The 19997-nt window shown below is 35.3% G+C and overlaps 1 protein-coding gene and 1 pseudogene across 1 annotated transcript in view; one reads left to right on the top strand and one right to left on the bottom strand.

Moving 5' to 3' along the window:
* Nucleotides 1-19997, bottom strand: part of Arhgap15 (Rho GTPase activating protein 15) — a 620277-nt gene that overhangs the window by 290048 nt on the left and 310232 nt on the right. Inside the window, exons 7-8 of the mRNA XM_051184740.1 lie at nucleotides 19544-19642; nucleotides 18304-18430 (exon numbers count right to left, since the gene is read on the bottom strand). Of these exons, the coding sequence (XP_051040697.1) occupies nucleotides 18304-18430; nucleotides 19544-19642 (226 nt within the window). The remainder of the gene's footprint in view (nucleotides 1-18303; nucleotides 18431-19543; nucleotides 19643-19997) is intronic.
* On the top strand, nucleotides 4978-5084 carry LOC127222922 (uncharacterized; annotated as a pseudogene).

A 19997-nucleotide genomic window follows, 5' to 3' on the forward strand; every position in this document is an offset into this window, starting at 1 on the left:
TATTTTGCCATATCACTTTGCATTTTTGTATTATACTGTTTCCAAACTCATTTTAATGTGTTAAGGCATGGGAAAAATAAAAAAAAATTTAATTTGTAATAATCCTGAACATTTTCCATTTTATCTAATTAATTTGTCATTGTATTGGTTAAATGTCTTTAAAATTATACAAGCTAACCAGTTATGGTTTTCTGTAATTGTCTCTGTTCTCCACCCCCCAAAAAGAGGCTTTCTTTGATGAGATATGAGAACTACATTTATTTGCAGATGTAAGGATATGTATTTAAAACTTAAAACACATTTGGAGATTATATTGCTTTGGGGAAGTGGTAGCTGTGGGTTTTCCTCTAGGACAATGCCCTCACTGGCATTGGTAGTTATCTAGGCTTCCAGTACCAGATATGAATTCCTTCCTGTTGAGTATGCCTAAAGTCTAAGTAGACAGTGGTTGCTTATCACCAGGATGTAAGTGCCTCTGTTTCCCTTTTTTGGGGATGTCTTGTCATGTTGGTCATTATTGTGGCTTATAGTTGTCATAGCTGGGTTGAACTATGAATCATTTTTCTCCTTTGGCAGCTTACTCAACATCTTCCAGTATGAAAGCTAGTCCTAGAGAAGGTAACTTGTGAGAGCCAGATCCAGATTCTATCTGGAATGCATCTGGAATGCATCGTACTTTCAGTATTAATGTAGAAAACAACTGACCATGGGATACCAAGCCCAAGTTTATGTATCTACTACACACAACACATCAAAGGCATAGGGAATATCAAATATGAAAGTGGGGGTGAATAATTTTAAGAGCCATAGGATAAGAAACTCTGATGTAAGGCTGTCTCTTGTACATAGAACAGGTAAGATATACCCATAAAAATCTCAGGAAGAACCAGTTGATATGCCAATGTGAGTAAGAGAAATCACACTTGGTCTACACCCATATATGAAGAGTGGCAATTAATGACTACTGAGAGGGAGAACCAATCTTCTCCAGCGATAACCCCCCCCACCTCCAATTGGTTATCCAATATCAAGTAATTAGCCTTACAGATGTATACATAGCAAGCAACACCAAGTAGACTCAGCCAAATGCTAGTCATGTTCCCTTCATTCACATTGCTGATTGGTCTCACATGTTATCTGCATAGCTTTCTAAATATTGCAAAGTGATGATACCTGTTTAAGACTCTACCCTATTTACTACGCACTAGCTCAGTTGTGAAAACCGAACACTAGTTTCTTTCTAGACAATCACTTAAAACACCAGTTGTCTTCCATTCTTTAGACTGAAGAGCAGGTATCAATTACTAGCAAATAAGAGTCCTTGAGCTTCCCAATAATAGTGATTACATAGGAAACTGACAGAGACATTCTTCCCCCCTTACTTTGAAAAGATCAATTTGCTTTCCCTTCTTTATTTACTTCTTATCAAAATGCTAATAAATAATTCCTTTCAGTTAAATTCCCGAAGTTTCATTGAAACTTGTAACTATATTTCTGAAGCTTAGGACCCCAAATATGGTAATCCAAGTTACACAATTACGCTAGTAAGCTGAGTTTTCTGCTTACTTTCCCCTGAAGCATGGCATCTGCAAAGAAGAATCCATTCTATCAGATTTGTCATGAAGAGCTTTGCTCTAGGAAAAAAGAATGTGATTGCTGTCTTTACAGTCTTTTTTATTTCCGATAAGCTAAATTTGTTTTAACTTAGTATATGAACATGTTATATTTATGTTAAATGTGTTGTGGATGAAAATGAATGAGGGTAGATATATAGCACATATCAAGAAGTTTAGCCTTTAGTAAGACACAAAATAAACTTTGCTTCCAAAATTCCAAAGTCATTTCTGAAAGTATGGTAATTTATGAAGATTTTAATCATTTACCTTTATGATAGCCTTTTGTTAACCAAATTATGAGTATTTTTCAAAATAATATAGAATACATCATGCTTGTATTAAGTATATTATTACCATTTATTGTGTCATACTTTCCTATAAATTATTTAACCTAATTTATGCATCCAAAAAACTCTGTGAGGTAGGCACCATTATTATTGACATTTTAGAAACTGTAAAACAAAGTTTAAGAGAGACTGAGAGAGTAACTTAAAGCTGGGAGAGGTGATAAACTCCTGCATACATCAGCTTCACTCACCTCCCCTATTCTGGAGTACCAAGGAACAAGGTGGTAGCCCTAGGATGTGATGCTAGATTACTTGGTTTCAAATTCATAGTTGGCTTCCTTGGTGTGACTTTGCCCACATTAATGACACTTGAATATCTTGGTTATCCATATAAGTAAAAAAGAGGTAATAATCATACCTCATATAATAACAGAGAGGATTAAAATAGAGAGTTATTTTATACTTGGTTTATTGCCTAGAGCTGGTAAACGTTTCAAATTATTTCTATACAGTGTTTCTCTGCTGTGCAAGATATGACAATGTAGTTTTTACAATATTGTCCAAAATGAGACATAGCAGTAATCCATGAATGGGAATCAAAGGATTCTATTCATGTCACTCAGTTATTCAATGGAAATGCTTAAGCCTGTCTTAAAATCTCTTTTATTGTCCCAGAATTTTCTGACAGTAATCAGTTATTACTTATTTGTTAATATAAATTATAGGAAGACATGATAAACAATTAGAATTATAGAGATCAGTTATAAATAGGAACTTTGTAAATGGTCTAATTGCCTCACTTGTCTGTTTCTTTCCCACTGTCCCATGATCAAATGAGCCTGCTCATTTAGAGTTGCTAGGACATTGAGAAAAATAAATCTGACAGGGACATCATTGTAGACTATTCCTATAAGGGTGCACCTTATCACAGCACATTACACATGCATCTTTTACATACTTATCTTTAAACTGTTTATTTGGCACATCAACAGGCAGCTGGTGGAACAAATAGGAAATCGTGGGAAGCACATTCATTTTTAAAGTGTTAATGTGCCCAATCCAAGAGACAGTAATGTCCTTCCATCCGTTAAGATCCCCTTGAATGTTTTGGATTAGAGGACCATAATTTAAATGAAATGCATTATCCAACCTGGAAGGTATTCCACATCCTAAATATTTAATTGATTTCTCCATCAGGGGAAGATGAGCCTACACGATAGGCAGATCCTATCTTTAAGTGTCCGATTAATAGTGTCTCTAATTTAGGGTAATTTAGGAGTTTACAACTTATAAAATGGCTCAGTCTTCCACATTCCTCCCAAAGTACCAAGAGGATTGTGCCTGGATTAATTGCAAACAGCAGACAACCCTCTGTGTATAATGAAAACACAAGAGTCAGCATCATCAGCCATGCACCTATAATTTGGGATCTCATCTAAGTATTTTTCACTATGGGTTTCACTTCCAATAGAAACTCAAAAAGCGGAGAAGGAAAGTTGTAATTTTTGCATCTCCCTATTTCAAAAAGTTTAACAAGTCAAGTTCATTCCTTCTGAGTTTTACTTAGTTGGGTCTTAGCTAACTTGCAGATTTTCCTAATGGTGCTAAGTTTGGTACCCTGAGGAGTGGGCAACCATCCACTCTTGCATTTTGAAAGAAGAGAAGAGGAACAAGACTGTCTTGGCTGTGACCACATGTGAATCACCTTCTACTCTACTCAGTTATCTTCAGATAAGCACTTAAGTGTCAGAAGTTTCTGGTTATTTTCTGTTAAAGAAAGTATAAGGGAGAAATCTTAACATTCTCACAAAAATCAATGCCATCTAAGTCATTGATGCATTTACTAGGAAATAGTAAAATGTGAGTTTATAAATGTAAAAATAACATTGAACTGTACCTACATGTGTCTACTTTTGACTTTGTAAAGTCTGTCCAATTTCACCTGTTTGTGGAGGAAAAGAAAAAAGTTGCTGAGCTTCATTTAGAGATTTGAAAGTAGAAAATAATAAATAAATAAATAAATAATGATAGCATAGCAGACATATAATATTTGGTATTGAATGTATCTTTGTCATTGTACTTCCTCTCTGTCTTCTTGAGGAACTACTTTGTAGACAGCTTAATTTTTGTTCAAATATAAATTAGAATCAATTTTCTAGGGAGAAATAATCACTATAGCTCCTGTTCTCCACAACAAAGAAATTACATTTGTAGACATATTCTAGAAATTTAAATCCCCCAGTACTCCTTTGAGCAAGTCCAAGGAGATTTGAAGACTGACGGTTTTGTACTTTGCTATTCCCAGGGGCTCATGCGTGATCATCTTTACTGAGATTTATTCCCATCCCTGCTGAATTAATATGCATTTTAGTTAACTAATCTTGAAACAACAGGAATAAAGTTTATCCAGGTCTTTTATACCTCAGAGAACAAAACAAATACTACAAATCTTTAGAGAGAAAGGATATACAAAAGGGCTTGAGGTGAAGATTTCAAAGCAAATACTCTTTAAACGATGTGCAAATTACCTCGGCTCTTGAGCATGATTTATGAAAGGGGATTAGCCCACTGGAATAAGAACCAAGTTTAAACTGATGGGTTTCAAAGTCAAAGATAGAAGTGGTTACAAGACAAGGAAGGAGGAAAGAAACAATAATTTAGGGAAGTGATTTGGTTTAATTTTTCCCCTGAATGGATTTGCCTTAGATTGTCACAAATTACTGTTGCTAACTGCAGTGTAAACACAGCATTTATGCTTTAATTTCCATAAAGTTTGAGTTTAATAAATGAGTAATTCTCTGTTTACCATACTAAAAATATAACCAGAAACTGTTTAGCAATGAAAACTACTGTAGCTAGAAAGGTCAACTTGTGAAAGTCCTAAGGGAGAGAACATTTTTTTTTTTTATTTCGTAAAGTTACATACACACCAGCAGAACACAGACACTCCAGGAATCCCGCATGTTCCTCCAGTGGCAGTTTAATAGCTTCTTGGAAAACATATGAAAATGACTTTTATATCATCACAAAGATTGTTATATATGATAGAATGTGTGTGTGTGTGTGTGTGTGTGTGTGTGTGTGTGTTCAATGAGTGGAAAAAGGCTCAAAAATAAACCCTCTTGTGCAACCCAGAATTCATTGTTTAGTATGAGTTTTGATATATACAAGAAAAAAAATATAAGACAGAATAAGAGATGATTGCATTGATAACGAAGCTTGTCTTGAATGTGAACTTAGAGCTAAAGATGCCTGTGAATGAATGTTTGTTTCAATGTAGCACTGGCATATCCTACATACAGATCAGTATTCTGAGTGTGATAGGGATGGAAATGAGCACAACCCTTCATGGATGTGGGCTGTCATCATGTGAAAGAGCTATCTTAAAGTGGTTCCTAAAGGAAACTGAAGATATTGCCAGGAATCCTCCAGTGTGACTATGTGTCTTCAAATCAAGGAGGGATAAAAGAGTAAAAGGCTGAATGCACAACTGAAATAAATCTCTTTCTCTTTCTGAGAAAGGGCTGTTTTTAGAATTCTTGAATCCCAGTGACCTGGATGGACAGCAATGGAATCCTTTGAATAAATCTGTATAAAATGTTATTGACCTTACAATAAAAAGATTATTATATGAGTTCACTTCTTAAAATACCTTAATGACCCACCGTTATGGGAAGTAAAGAAACTTATAATGTTGTCAATAATATGTGATTAATATCTAATGCTTCTTGACTAATAATCTGGATTTTGCCTAGCAAAAGTGAGTTAGATAAAATTCTTTAGGTTTTCAGCCAAATCTTTCCTTGGAAATCAGCTATACTCAATTTAAAAATAAGGCAACAACAAATTCAGGCACTACTAGAAATAAAATAGTGTTAAGTATTCCTGTGTAAGCTGTCCCGAGTATGAAGTTAAATAAGTGAAGATATTCAGACTGTAAGCCCGTTTTCTTACTGTGCAATGACAGTTTAAGGGACTTCATATTTAGGGACACCTTCTAGTAAAATTTACTGAGAAGATATTATCATTTGTCCATTTTTGTCTTTAGTTCCTAGATTTACAGATATGAGGTGATGTTTTATCTCAGAAATAATAACTATCAGTATTTCCTACAGATGCAATCATATGCTACTAGAAGTCTTAAACAGACCTCATTCTAAGTTTGCTCACTCTGTTTATGGGAACTCAAATGTGAGCCAAACAACTTAACTTAAGTATAGCTTGTTGAGCCTTGGTTATTTTGGCAGGCACCACCAAAATGCTAATAAGCTAGCTCTAGGTAGTAATACAGCAGCTGAGCTGTGAGTCATCCAGATTAAGATATCTAACCTGAAAGGTTGATGGGAAGTGAATTACAGTGCTCAAGAAGAACAAAAAAATTAAGTATAAAGAATAAAATATTGTTATTCTTGTCCTTGGGAAAGTGAATTAACTAGCAGAGGATATATGTGGGAATTTCTACTCTCCTTACAGGACTTGTGCTGAAAGTGAAGAATAAACAGAATTTCAGATCCAATCTGCATGTGGAATTCCAGGAAATTAGTGGAATATTTCATGGACTTGGCTGATACGACTGATTTATTATCTGTTTATTTTGATGAGTTTAGTTTAATATTAGCATCGTTTTGGTGTTATTGTTGCTGACTTTTGTCCTGCCATTTCAGTGTTTGTGGTATAATGATGGCTACAGTGCAAGCAACGGTGCACAGGAAAAGTTGTTCATGATTCTGTAGAAATTTACATGTGATCACAAATTAGAGGGGAGTGACAAGATGAAACAGACATTTATCATCTCAAACCATGCATTGTCAGGAAGTGACCAGCTCAACAACACTGTGCAGGATAGATCAGATAAGGCTCCAAAGTACTCTGGCTCTGGCCTTTTGCAAACAGATTTATGGAGTTAGTTTTGTGTAATGTGGTAAAATATTTATCAAAGTTTCATATGTACATAGCTTACTTATTCAAATGCAGTCTCCTGGGGCTGGTAGTGACTGAGTTTGTGGCTTTTCCAGTGGAACAAGATGCCACTACAGACTAGAGTTCAGTTCATAGCACCCACTTCAGGTGACTAACAACTGCCTGAAAAACCAGCTTCAGGAGTTCTGAAATCTTGGTCTTGCTTTCCAAGGTGCCCTCAGGTACACGCAATACACGTAAATAAACCCCAAAATAATGATTTAAAAGGAAAGAAAGAAAGGAAGAAAAAAAGAAAGAAAGGAATGCAGTCTCTCCACTCAGTGAGTTTGCGTTGGGTTTTGGGAATCCAGTCTTTCCTATGAACAGGCTTCCAGGTGATAGGACTGTCACTGGTCCCTTGATTACATTTTGTGTAGCAAGACTGTAGTAAGTTCTGAAAAGCAGTGGTTAGACACAAACTCTGCTGAACTTTCTATCTTATATTTTTGAAGACACAGAAGAAATGGAATTTTTTGGAATTGTCAAGAATCCTTCCAATATGTTTCAGGAAAACCTGCCACCTCAGAAATCTTTGGAGTCTGTTTCTGTTCCCACTGCTAGCTTGGGGCCTGTAGCATCTGTTACTTGGTCTGCTGCAGTGTTTTCTTACCTCTGATCTTCCATTGTTTTCTACTATCTGTAGAAATGGTTACTTTAAGGAATCAGACCTGTTCACTTCTTTTGCCTGCATTGTGGCACTTTATAAAAGCACTTACTGCTTTCAGGACAAAGGCTACAGTGTAAGCTCTTGGCCAAATAGTTCATTCTTGTTTGCCAACCAGACTTGCAGTTGTCTCCTCAATGTTGATACACTGTAGGCTCAGAAATCTCTACTTTCCCTAAACCCTGTGTTCTGCCTCTCTAATTTCTATTCTAATATATATTCATATTATTTCCCTGTCATTTCTTCTATATTTGAAAGGTTCCCGCAGTCTCACAGCAGCATAAAATTTGAGGACCTTCTGTTTTTCATTTTCTGACAACCTTCTTCAACTTGCTACTTTGTGTACAGGATCACTTTCAAGTGTTTGTTCTCTGAATACAAACATAGTTTTTGGAAATGACTTCTAGAAAGACCCAAAGTACTTCACCCTTCAAGAAGTACATACCCTATCCTTTAAACTTTCCCTTTGTTGCGTGAAAACCAAATTGGTGCTTTCCTTGCGACTCTCCCCTCATTTGCTTGGTTGTTTACTTATTCAATTTGTTGTTGACATGAATATACCCATGATTCAGACTGCTTTCTAGACAACTAGGATGGAGAGAGGTAAGTTTCAGATCATGGCATATTTTCCCTTTAGGATCTCACAATCTAGTGATTCGGGGTGATTCTGGTTTAAATGAATGATTAAAGCCATGGTCAGCTAGGATTATCTCACCAAGATAGAATAGTATCTTGAATACAAGGCACATGGTTGGTACCCAGGCATGTACTTGGTCAACAAAATTAACTTTCATGAAATAAGACATTTAGCAACTTTGACTTTACTCCTTATAATAAAAGCCCATGTATTCGAAGGACATTATTCCCCATGGCATACCAAATTCCTTAATGAAATGGAAAATAAAAAATAAAAAGTATATGTGATATCTGAAGTTAACTGAATAATAAAAGTATGTAAAAAATCTTTGACAGATTATGCATTTGCCTATTCTGCACTTGCTCTGTAGCAAAATGTATAGACACTAACACCATAGATATTTCGAAAAATCATACAGAAACCAAACACTGTAGAAACTTCCTAAAATGTATACATAAACATTTATAAAAAAAATATTTTAAATGGAATTACTTTAAATGGAATGCCTCTACTAGACACTAGGGGATAACAAAAACAAAATGCAGTGCCAAGAATGGGCTACCTCTTTTGGAGTTGTTAGCAAGAAGGCCCATAGACACTCCAAAGAGGTTATTGTCAGCTTTTTATTACTCTCTAGAACTTGACAGTAAGTACCTATATCTTAAACAACCCATTGATATGAAGAAACCAAGATGGTACTGAACTGATAACTTTAGAACTAGTGGAGAGCCTTCACATTACTAAAATATGTTATGGATGTTGCAAGAAGTAAAACAGAATCACTAATCTTTTTTTCGAGACAGAGTTTCTCTGTATTGCTTTGGAGCCTGTCCTGGAACTAGCTCTGTAGACTAGCCTGGCTTTGAACTCACAGAGATTCACCTGTCTCTACCTCCTGAGTACTGGAATTAAAGGTGTGTGCCACCAACGCCTGGCTCAGAATCATTAATCTTAAGCAGCTATGAATTTTACAGCAATAATGACCTTGGAATACATGCCTACTTTGCATAATAGTGGCATGACTATCATGGGAGTAACCAACCACTTTTTTTCTGGAGTTAGGGCCTCCTCTGTAAGTTGAAACCCATACCTTGAACTGTTATCAAGACTAAGAAACTGTGTTAAGACAGGTAATGAGCCTCAGGGGAGAACTAACAGTTGTTATTCTGTTAAATGGACATGACACTAAAATGACTCTTAATAATTTATCATTAGTAGCCATAGGTTGGTGTATCTGTTAACCATCATCAGAAAAGCTTCTTTATACTGGGTTTGGCAATTAAAACAGAGACTAATCAAAGTGCAGAGAATAGGACTCTGGAATATTCAACCCTAAACAAAATATCTATATTAAACAACCTCCTCTGAAGGCTCAGTGATAATTGCGGTAGGGAGGAGGAAGAAGAAAGAGTATAAAAGCTAAATGTGGTAGATGCCTACAAGGAAACAGTTGTTTTTGTTTTTTTTTTTTTCTGGGCACAGAAGGGCAGCTGCACATATGAATTCACAGCAGCTGAGACAGCATACATAAGATCTACACAAGCTCCAGCATGGAGTGGGGAAGTAGACAAAAATCCTACCCCTACTGAAGTAGCCTTTGGCAACAGAGACAGTGGGAGAAAGAGACTTCTTTAAAAATGAAGCCCATGTTGGGTTACCTATCCTCTAGTGAAAACTATATATTTAAGAACACATGGGAGAGGATCAAAATACACTGTATAAAATTATCAAAGAAGCACTAAAATGAGCTAAATAAGCATATATTCAGTCTTAGCTCTAAATATAGAAACTAGTGGATGTATAGTAGACAAAATTATGAATACTTTACTCAAAATTAATTTATAGAAATCATTATATTATGGATTTATAAAGCAATATAAAATTTACAAATATCTTAGATATACCTAAACCCTGATTTTATATTACTCTTACATCTACAGAACATATTTTCATCATATCCAAATTTCCCTTTGTGTCATTTAATAGTTACATTGAAATATCTATTATATTTCCATTACTATAGCTCTATAGGACAGCTTGAAGTCAGGGATGGTAATGCTCCAGGAAGTTCCGTTCTTGTACAGGATTGTTTTATCTATCCTGGGTTTTTTGTTTTTCCATATGGAGATTAATTTTGTTGTTTCAAACTCTAGGAAGCATTATGTTGGGATTTTGATGGTAACAAGGAGAACCCTAAGAGAGATATACATCGATCCCCTGAGACGGGAAATAAATGAGATCTTCTGGGAAAATTGGAAGTGTGTGTGTGTGGGGGGGGTGGTAATGAGGTGGAAGCAGGGAGCAAAGAAGGGGAGTGAGAAAGAACACATGAGATGGTCAAGATGGGGGAAGGCAGAGAGGGAGAGCAAGGAAAAGAGATATCTTGACTGAGGGAGTCATTATGGGGTTAGCAAGAAATCTGGCATTAGGGAAATTCCCAGGAATCCATAAAGATGACCCCAGCTAAGACTCTAAGATCAGTGTAGAGGGTACCTGAACTGGCCTTCTCCTATAATCAGATTGATGACTGCCGGTATTATCATCATAGAATCTTCATTCAGTAACTGATGCAAGCAGATGCACAGATCCACAGCTTAGCACTGGGTCGAGCTCCCAGAGTGCTAGGATTACAGGTGTGTGGCACCATGATTAGTGCCCAGAGCAAAAATCTCAGTCTTACATTTTATTACAGTCATGACATCTCACATTTTATTTACAGTTTTAAGCCAATTAATTTTGTATACAAATAGGATAAATCTATTTTCAGCAAGACAGTTAATGAATAGGGATGTTGCTTTCAGTTATTGTTTAAACAATCAAAATATGCATGAAGCAACTCTCTAAGAACATAAGAAAGCTTGATTTTACAGATCACATTTTTACAAATAAATTTCAAGTGGTATATCTGTTATTTTCAGATTTATGTCATATTGTTTGGTGGAAGTAGTACCTGATTTTCCTTAAAGAACGTGGCACATAGTAGGAGTAAAAAGAAACTAACTTATTTTCTAAAAACAAAATGAAGATTCTATGCTTACAATAAGTACTTTTCCAAGCATTCTGGGCCACCCATTCCAACATTGACAAAATACCTTGGAAAAAAAAGTCACATTCTTTTAGGCTTCTGAGGAATCATAATACAAGTTTCTGTCATTTAGAAACAAAGTGGGTGGGCGGAACACGTGAGTCCTGAGTACAGGAAGAGTAAGTGATCTTTTGCATTCAAAACAGTGTTTTCTCCACACAGAAAGCTGAGAATGTAAGAAAACTTCAAATATCATGCTTAGAAAGGGCACTTTAAATTTAGTTGACAGTAATGAGTGACTATTCTATGCTTAACTTCATAATAAAACATTACACATGTGCTTATTCTCTATGATGGAATAGAAAGGACAAAACTTTTAGATGAGTTCTAAGAGCATTATTTTCTTTTGTTTATAATCACAGCAGTGTACTAGTGTTGAGGTAATATTTCTGGATAGTAGAGCAAAGAGCCCAATGGATTTGACCTATTATTGAAAGAAAGTTGCCACTTGACCTAATGAAATCAGAAATTGATTAACTGCAGTTCATCTAAGGAGAAATATGGTCACAGTGTTACTGCCAGGGTCAGGAGGAAGGTGGGGTGATCTAGTGATGGAACACTCAAAAGGTTACACGGACTTGAGAACAGCTTATGCTTCAAGATGCATGGTCCTGAATGCTCAAGGGGCAGAGGGTAAGATCAGCCACCTAGATGGGAATGTCGAGATTCATCAGAACTTGCGTTGCTCAGTTCATAACTAAACTCTGTTATCTAAGGACTCATAGGGAACTAAATGTTTTGAAGAAATTACAATGTATGGGTCCTACAAAAGTTGAGATTGTTGCTACCTATTATGAATGCACATAGAATAACTAATGTCACATGGGTTCCTACCATAGTCCTGAAACTTTGTGAATGACAGTGTTTGGACAAATATATTTCAGAAGCCGGATTACCAAGTATGTATTTAATCTTTAATATATTTCTTTTCTGAATTTAAACACTAGCCTCCACAACATTTTGATGTATTTTTTAATTATCTGAACTATTCTTCAAACAAGAGCTCTCTTAATCCACAATGATCAAGTGAACAGATAGTCTTTAACTATCTGAAATTAATGATTTAAAAAATATTTTTGTTCAATAGTCTTCCCCAAGTGATATTGAATAACATTGGTGCCAGAAGTGAGATTATTTTGGAGGGGATGAGGTGGAAGGAAAAAAAAATTAAGGTGAATGACCACAGTACTTTATTAAGAAGCTTTGTCCTTCTAATCTTCCAATGACATGATAACCTATAGTAATCTGTGAAAATAGTGTGAGTTTTATTTTTTGTTTTTTGTTTCAGGTAAGATCTTTTATTTTTCTTCTTAACTTGATTTTATTTATCTATGAAAGTTTAATATTTTTTTTCTTTTTGGCAGATGGCTTATTCATCTTATTATTTCCAAGCATTGGCAGGGTTATGCTGTTTCATATAAAATTCATAATAAGAAAACCTTTACAATATGTATTTTTATGAGTCTACAGGACAGACTTCTCAGTGTGTGTCTCAAACAACTGCTAATTACATGTTTATCTGAGAAAATAGCATGACTTCTTAATTTGGGGCAATAACAAATATATTACAAGTTTTCTTAATTATGTGCTTACCAGAAAGGCCAAAAGGGTCATAAGGATAAAAATACTGGTTTGGGGGGGAGAGCAGAAAACAATCAGTTATCAAGATTGTATTTGAAAGGTCTTAATATTAATCATAAAGAAAATGAGATTTTTCTTTAAAAGTTTTGATATTGAAGTTTAAAATGTGAACACACACAGCTAAACACTGAACTGAACTCCTAGAATCCAGTTGCAGAGGGGGAGGAGTGATAAGAAAATGTGGTCAAGACCAGGCTACAGAAACCCACAGAGACAACTGACCTCAACAAGGGGGAGCTCAAGAACCCCCAGACTGATAGCTGGGAAACCAGCATTGGACGGATTCAGACCCCCTGAACATGGGTCTCAGTTAACAGACTAAGAGACCTCTGACAGTGGAACCAGGATCATTGGTGCACAAAAGGACCCTGGGAGCACATTCCCCATGGAGGGATACTCGCTTAACCTAGAGGCAGGAGGGAGGGCCTAGTCCCTATTCCAAATGACTTGACAGATTTTTTTTGACCCCTCCTGGAAGGCATCACCCTCCCTGTGGAGTGTATATTTTGGGAAATAGGATGGTAGGGGGGGTCAGTGGGTGTAGGAGGGAGAGGGAACTGGGATTGATATGTAAAAAGAAAAAATGTGAATTTTTTTTTTTTTTTACTGAAATACAGAAATTCCTAATATCTATCTTTGTGTGTCAGTGTTTAATTGAAAAAGCAGAAAGGATGAAAAAGATAATATAATAAATTGTATTTTCATTACCTAGATCCAGTAATCTAGTTTAGGGGACAATACCAGACATAATCTACCATTATATCCATATCTTGCTTTTCTAGAGACTAGTTTCCTTACATGCTGCAAAATCTTCCTTTCCAGACTTTATCTTCTCTGTACCATGCTGTTCATCCTGGTTTAGAGGTACTATAGGACTTTCCTGCCACTTCTGGGGTGTTCAGGGTTCAAGCTTTCTAGTTACAACCATTCTGAGATCCTCATTGCCTTCGTGGAATTGTTGTAGGTTCGAGAGGGTAGGACAGAAGCTGGATAGAAATAATGTTACTGGCAAGTCCCAGTTCTCAGGGCCAAGGGTATGGCAAGAAGGTCCAATGTGATTTGAGCCTTGCATATGATTTCCTTAAGAAAATGAGTCAAGATCTAAGTGACCAACTTACGTAAGAGACCATACTTTTAGCTGTTGCTGGTGAGAAATGTGATTATTTAGATTATTATAAATATCAGTACTGGTCTATCGAACTTGTTTTCACTTGGCATGATAATGATTACTCCAAAACACAATGAAGGTTTACAGATTTTTAACTTTCAGCATTGTATTAATATCTCATTCAAAGCCTCTATTCCTGTTTTCATTCCTGTAACCTCATTATGGCATATGAATCATCATTAAGGTGTATGATACTGAGAAAAATCACATTGAAATACTTTTAGAATTTTGCCAAAACATATTTTTATAACTTATTAAAAAATCTTAAGAGAAACACATTTTCTTTATTTCTTTTGCCATGTGACTTTTAAAATTCAGGTTAATTTTGTGTGTGTACATTTATAAGGTTGAAAGTGTTTTATATAAAATTTATCCCTCACACATATAGATTTTATAGTTTGGAAATTTTATAGCCATGAGACAGATTACTACAGAAGGACCACATTTCCTATCTGTTTGTTTGTCTGTTTGTTTTTATTTCAAAGCAAAGGAAAATGAAGACAAGACTTTTGCGTACATTTTAGTGGTATTTGCTAAGAAGCAATATTCATATTTGATGACTATGAATATGGGAATAAACCAGAGCTTTGTTTGTAGTGCTTGCTGGATGCTGAAGCTTTCCATTAACCAGGACTTCTTAATGACATGCTCTTCTGGGCATTAAGTAATCAAGGACATCTCTTGGCTCCCTTCTACCGGGTCCTGATGTGCCGCTCCCAAGAATGCCCTGGCTGCCATTTTCACCTGGTGAGGTGCCAGGGGAAGGACCAGCTGCTCATATTTAGACTTTTGCAGCTATGACTCCAGTATCCAATTCTGGCTCCTCTCCTGTATTTCCTGTACCCTCAGGGAGAAGGATGTAGAGTATGTGTGCCCTGCTCCAGCCTTCCATCAGACACCACCCTTGGCTCATACCCTTCTTGGTGCCATCTGCTTGGAGACATAGAGGATAATAAAAGAGCTCCTATTTATTGAGTGCCTGCTGTGAACTAAGTATTTACATCTCTAATTTCAAATTTTCACATGATCCTAGAAGGATGTTATCAGACCCATTTTTATAGATCTGGAAAGGAACACTTGGAAAAGTTAAAAAAGCTCTCCCAAGTAATCTGATGCCATGATTATATTTGGGCCTTTCCTCTTCTCCATCAGTGGGAGAGACTCACTCTTTCCTTGGAGAAATTTGTGAGCAATGTGTCTGGTTGACTCTTCACTCTCCATAGCAGCCTTCCCTAGGGAGTTGATCTCCTGCTCTCATCCCAGGCTGCTGTCCTGAATTTCTCACAGTGATTTGGCCCTCTCATTGAATTTTCTGGCTCCTTCTCTTTTAGACTCAACTGATATCTTAAAATATCCGATTAGTACTTGATAGTGTTGGCAGGTTGGAATCATATTTTTTAAAGGAAAGTATATTTTAACTCAACTTTCTGAATTCTCTCATTGGGAGAACATACTTTTCCCATGTTAATCGGAAAAACTGGACAAAGAAATGACCACCTGTTAGCTGCTAATGATGTTCACATGCCTTTTAAAAAAAGTAATTCTGGCATTATCTGCTTACAATCTTGGCGACAAAACTCGTGGGAACATCAAGGGCACAGGAAGCCAAAGGCAGCAAACAGACAATACAGTTTGTGCTTGGACTACTAATAAGGAAGAAGTTACTGTGAGTGTGAGTCCACATAATTATTTCATCTCCAGACAGTGACTTAAAACAGAATGTGTGATTTAAGAAACCTATACCTTGGGTGTTCAAATGTAAGACCTAATTCAGGAGGGTCTACACATGGGAGTTCCTACTCTGAAAAAGGAAGTTTTTAAAAAGTCAAATATAAAATATGCTAACAATGATTTCAAACCCTGGTCTAATTTAATACGTTGTGGATACGCTTTTCAAGTGAAAATGAATATATACATAAGATCAGATGTAACTTTGTTTAAACTGTGATTAACTGTGTCCTACCTTAAAAGAAGTCTTACAACTATACATAACCAAGAAGATACAGACAAGATAAATTTTCGAAAATTAAGAAAAATATTAAAGACTAATTGGACTTTTTATTCTAATAGTAAAATTAATATAAAAGTGCCAGCATCCTGATTTAAGTTAACTGACTTGTATAGGTTTTATTTTCAAGTTCATGTTTGAAATGGATTAATTTTTATTTATTCAATTAACTACAGTGAACAATTACACGATCAGGTTATAAAAGCACATTTCTTGAGTTTTACATGTGTCTTTAAAACTTTGCACATTACTCTCATTCTGGATGTCTTGGCTACTACATTTAAAATGTCTGGTTAAAAATGGTAGTAGTTTCTTTGGATTAATGAGTTTGTATAACATAAATACTTGAAACAGCATTAGGGGCACAGTATATACAAAATATTGTCTTATATTTGTGCTGTTTTAACTTGAAAATCATTGTACAATTAAGGAGATTTTGACTTGAATAAATACCTGCCTTGCCTCTTATCTTTAGACAAGAGTGACTTTGCTCTCATACTAAATAAATGATTTAGTATGGGAAAGACAGTGGGGGAAAAATACAGAGAAAGACTGAGTATTCTTTCCATATAACTTTTTTTTCTAAGATGCATTCTCAAACTTTTAATATAACTACTGTTCAGTATAGAGTATGTCAGCCTCAGTTTCTCAAGCATGCTGTTGCAATTTTTCCCCCCACTGCTTTAGGGTTAAAAGCAAGTCAAGTTCTCGTCCACAGCTATAATTAAATCTCAGGTTTCAGATCCTCTAATCACTGCACCACAAACCCTTGTGTGTTTACTACAAAATATTTACATAATTAACATTAAACATATACTCACAACTGAATTAAAATGCTATAATCTTATCTTATACTGTATCCCAGGTGAAATGAAAGGGGAAACCTCAAGAGTAAAAGGAACACCTTATTAAAATGAAATTAACTCTAAAATATTTTCAAATACATTGCTAAGTCTCCACTAATACCCCATGTACTCTGTAGACATAGGCAGTGACAACTTTCTTCAACTGCAGCATTACACAATGTGGCCGAATCAGCCTCATGTCCTTATGAAACTATGGCATAGGCCTTCCAACAATGCCTTCCTTTCAAAAGGATCTCTACTCAGCCTTTCCTGTAACTTGGAGAACTGTGGATCCTAGTAATTAATTCAGCTTTGAATACATACATACATACACATACTTTACTACTGACATATATATAAAAAATATTACATTTATCACATATTTTTATTTATACTACATGTATTGAAAGTTCTTTAACTTACTAACTTGTTCTTAAGTTTCAAAAGCTAGGATCTAACTATACATACCTTTACAGAGAAAGTGGCTAAAAATAGTTAGATAGAAGGTTCAAGAAAAATGCTCTAATTTTTAAGATTGAAAAACTGGGTTTTCATATATATATGTATATATATATTCATATATATTTCATATATATTTATATTTTATATTAATATCATATATTTAATATTTATATTAATACATAAATATTTATATATATTTTCATATATATATTTTCATATATATATTTTCATATATATATTTATATATCTCATATATATTTTTTCCCAGAAGTCTACAACTCACTTTTAACTCAGTGACATACATTTAACATGGTTTAATAATCTCTTTTTTGTTAAGAATAGCATAGGATAACTAAAAAAATAAATAATGTTTTGAAGACCATAATGTAAGTGGTATAAGTTGTTGTCACTCCAAATCCAATTAATTTGGAAGTAGAATTTCCAAATGCATGCAACTTCAATAACCACCTCATTCAGACCTTACATTTCTTGCCAACTCTGGGATATACATTTTAAATCTTCTGGTGTTCTGGAAGTGGATAGTTGCATAGGTTGTTGGCTTAGCTGGGCCAACTATGGTGGTCACTTGTGTCTTTTAATGTATGAAAATCAAATGGTCTGCATGCCAGATGCTTGACATTTCCCACTCTCAAAATCAATCACCAATCTGAACTCCATGGCCATTACTCAGAGATTCAGAGGTTTGCTGTAAGCAGAGACCATGACCTTGGAACAATTATTTTCTCAAAAGACATTACCAACAATGATGTGAGCAGAATGCCCAGACTGCCCTCCAGCGCATGAATCCCTAGGTAGGAAATAGCTACGAAAGTAGTCTGGCTTTGGCTTAAATCTCATTTTAATACATTTATATTTCATAAGCCCTGCATTTAGATAGAGGTAAAATGAGCAAGTCAACGAAAACACTCACTGAAAGACTTCCTGTGCTCCGGTTTCTGTTCTTTGCTATCACTGTGGCTATGACTCAGCAGTTCTGGACTGGAGGACCTCTGGAAAGCTAACAAATCCAGGGAGGAAGGGCCACTTGGATTCTTTGGCTGAAAATAACAAATAGTACCTTTAATACTATTACTAGGAAGAAAAGACTCACCAAATCGTTTCTTGTTTTATCTTGATGCTAAATTTACCTGGATTTTGGAATAAGTTGATTATTTTCTGATATGGCCTCTATGCTTAGCACAATGCTTACACAGAATCATATATCCAAATAGTACTTACTAAATGCTATGAATTATTCAATGAATTACACATATATCAACTCGGGCATTATGCAGGGACCACATGCAGCAGCATTATTAGCAGAGGAAACAGAAAGAAAAAAAACTGACCTTTCCCAAACCATGCAGCTAGTAAATAGGATCTGTGTTCAAATTCAGATTTTTCTGGCCATATACTGAATATTCAAAGTTAATAATCCATGTGTATGCTGTCTTTATATGGGGACTCTGTTGATGGTATGGAAAGACTATTTTAATATGTAGTGTTTGCCCTTAAAAGGAAATAATGGAAGATTTAAAATATATTATTCTATTTTATAGGATGTTAAAAGCACTCAAAAATATTTTCCATATAATTTTATAAATATTAGTGAGGTAAAATTAAGTTAATATGAAACAGTTATAAATAATTTGAGCCTCTAAAACACATAATCTGGATGTGTTATTTAAGCCAATTCTCTGAAGTTCTAGGTATCTAACATCCAAGAGAAGAACATTCTATCTTAGCTGGAGAATAATAAAAATGTACAAATGCCTTTTATTTTTGATATTATAACAGTAATTATGCTCATAAATACATAGACATTTACTTTCCAGAATATATACAAGAGACTGCATAAATGGAAAATGGAAAAATGTGGTAGTTGTGAAGCATGCATGTGCTTTTTTTTTGTTTGTTACAACCTCCTAAATGAATGCCCATGCTATTCTAGAAAAAGAATACTGTATTTTTGAAGGAGACAAATGACGTGACAGTTACCTCACAAATCCTGTCAGTAAGGAAGGTTCCTAGTGTTCTTTATTAAGCTTAAAATAACTAATATATTTCAGCGGTAGGACCCATTTAGATGTGTGAATGTTGAATGCCTCAATAGTAAGATTTCAATGACTAGATTTTAATTAATAAATGTAACAGCCCAAACAAATACATACCAATCTGTCAATTGCATTTTTGATAGCATGGAACCAATCCAATATGATGAAGTCAATATCTGACTGGAGAAGGAACTCATTTCCTGTTACAGTTGTGATCTGAGAGGAAAAATTGACAGGTAAGAGTACCATGTTAGATAGGTTTCTTACATGAAAAAGTTCTTTTCAAGAACAAGATTATCACATGGGCATATTCCCTTATATTCCAGTGATTGTCTTTGTGAGAACTAAGGGGACTACTGTCGTTTTGAATTTCTATCTGTAAACTGTTTTCTTCATGTCATAACAAATACATGATTGTTTTAGTAATATAAAGATTAAGTCAGAGCTGGGCTAAGGCTGAGTTCCTCCAACTTCAGGAGAAAGAAGCCCGGAAGCTGAGGGCTTCAGACAGTACACACATAAGCTAAAAGCCAACAGAAATGCACTTGTGTGTGTGTCAGAATTCACTCTG

Source organism: Phodopus roborovskii, unplaced genomic scaffold, assembly GCF_943737965.1.
Source record: "Phodopus roborovskii unplaced genomic scaffold, PHOROB, whole genome shotgun sequence".
Lineage (NCBI taxonomy): Eukaryota > Metazoa > Chordata > Mammalia > Rodentia > Cricetidae > Phodopus > Phodopus roborovskii.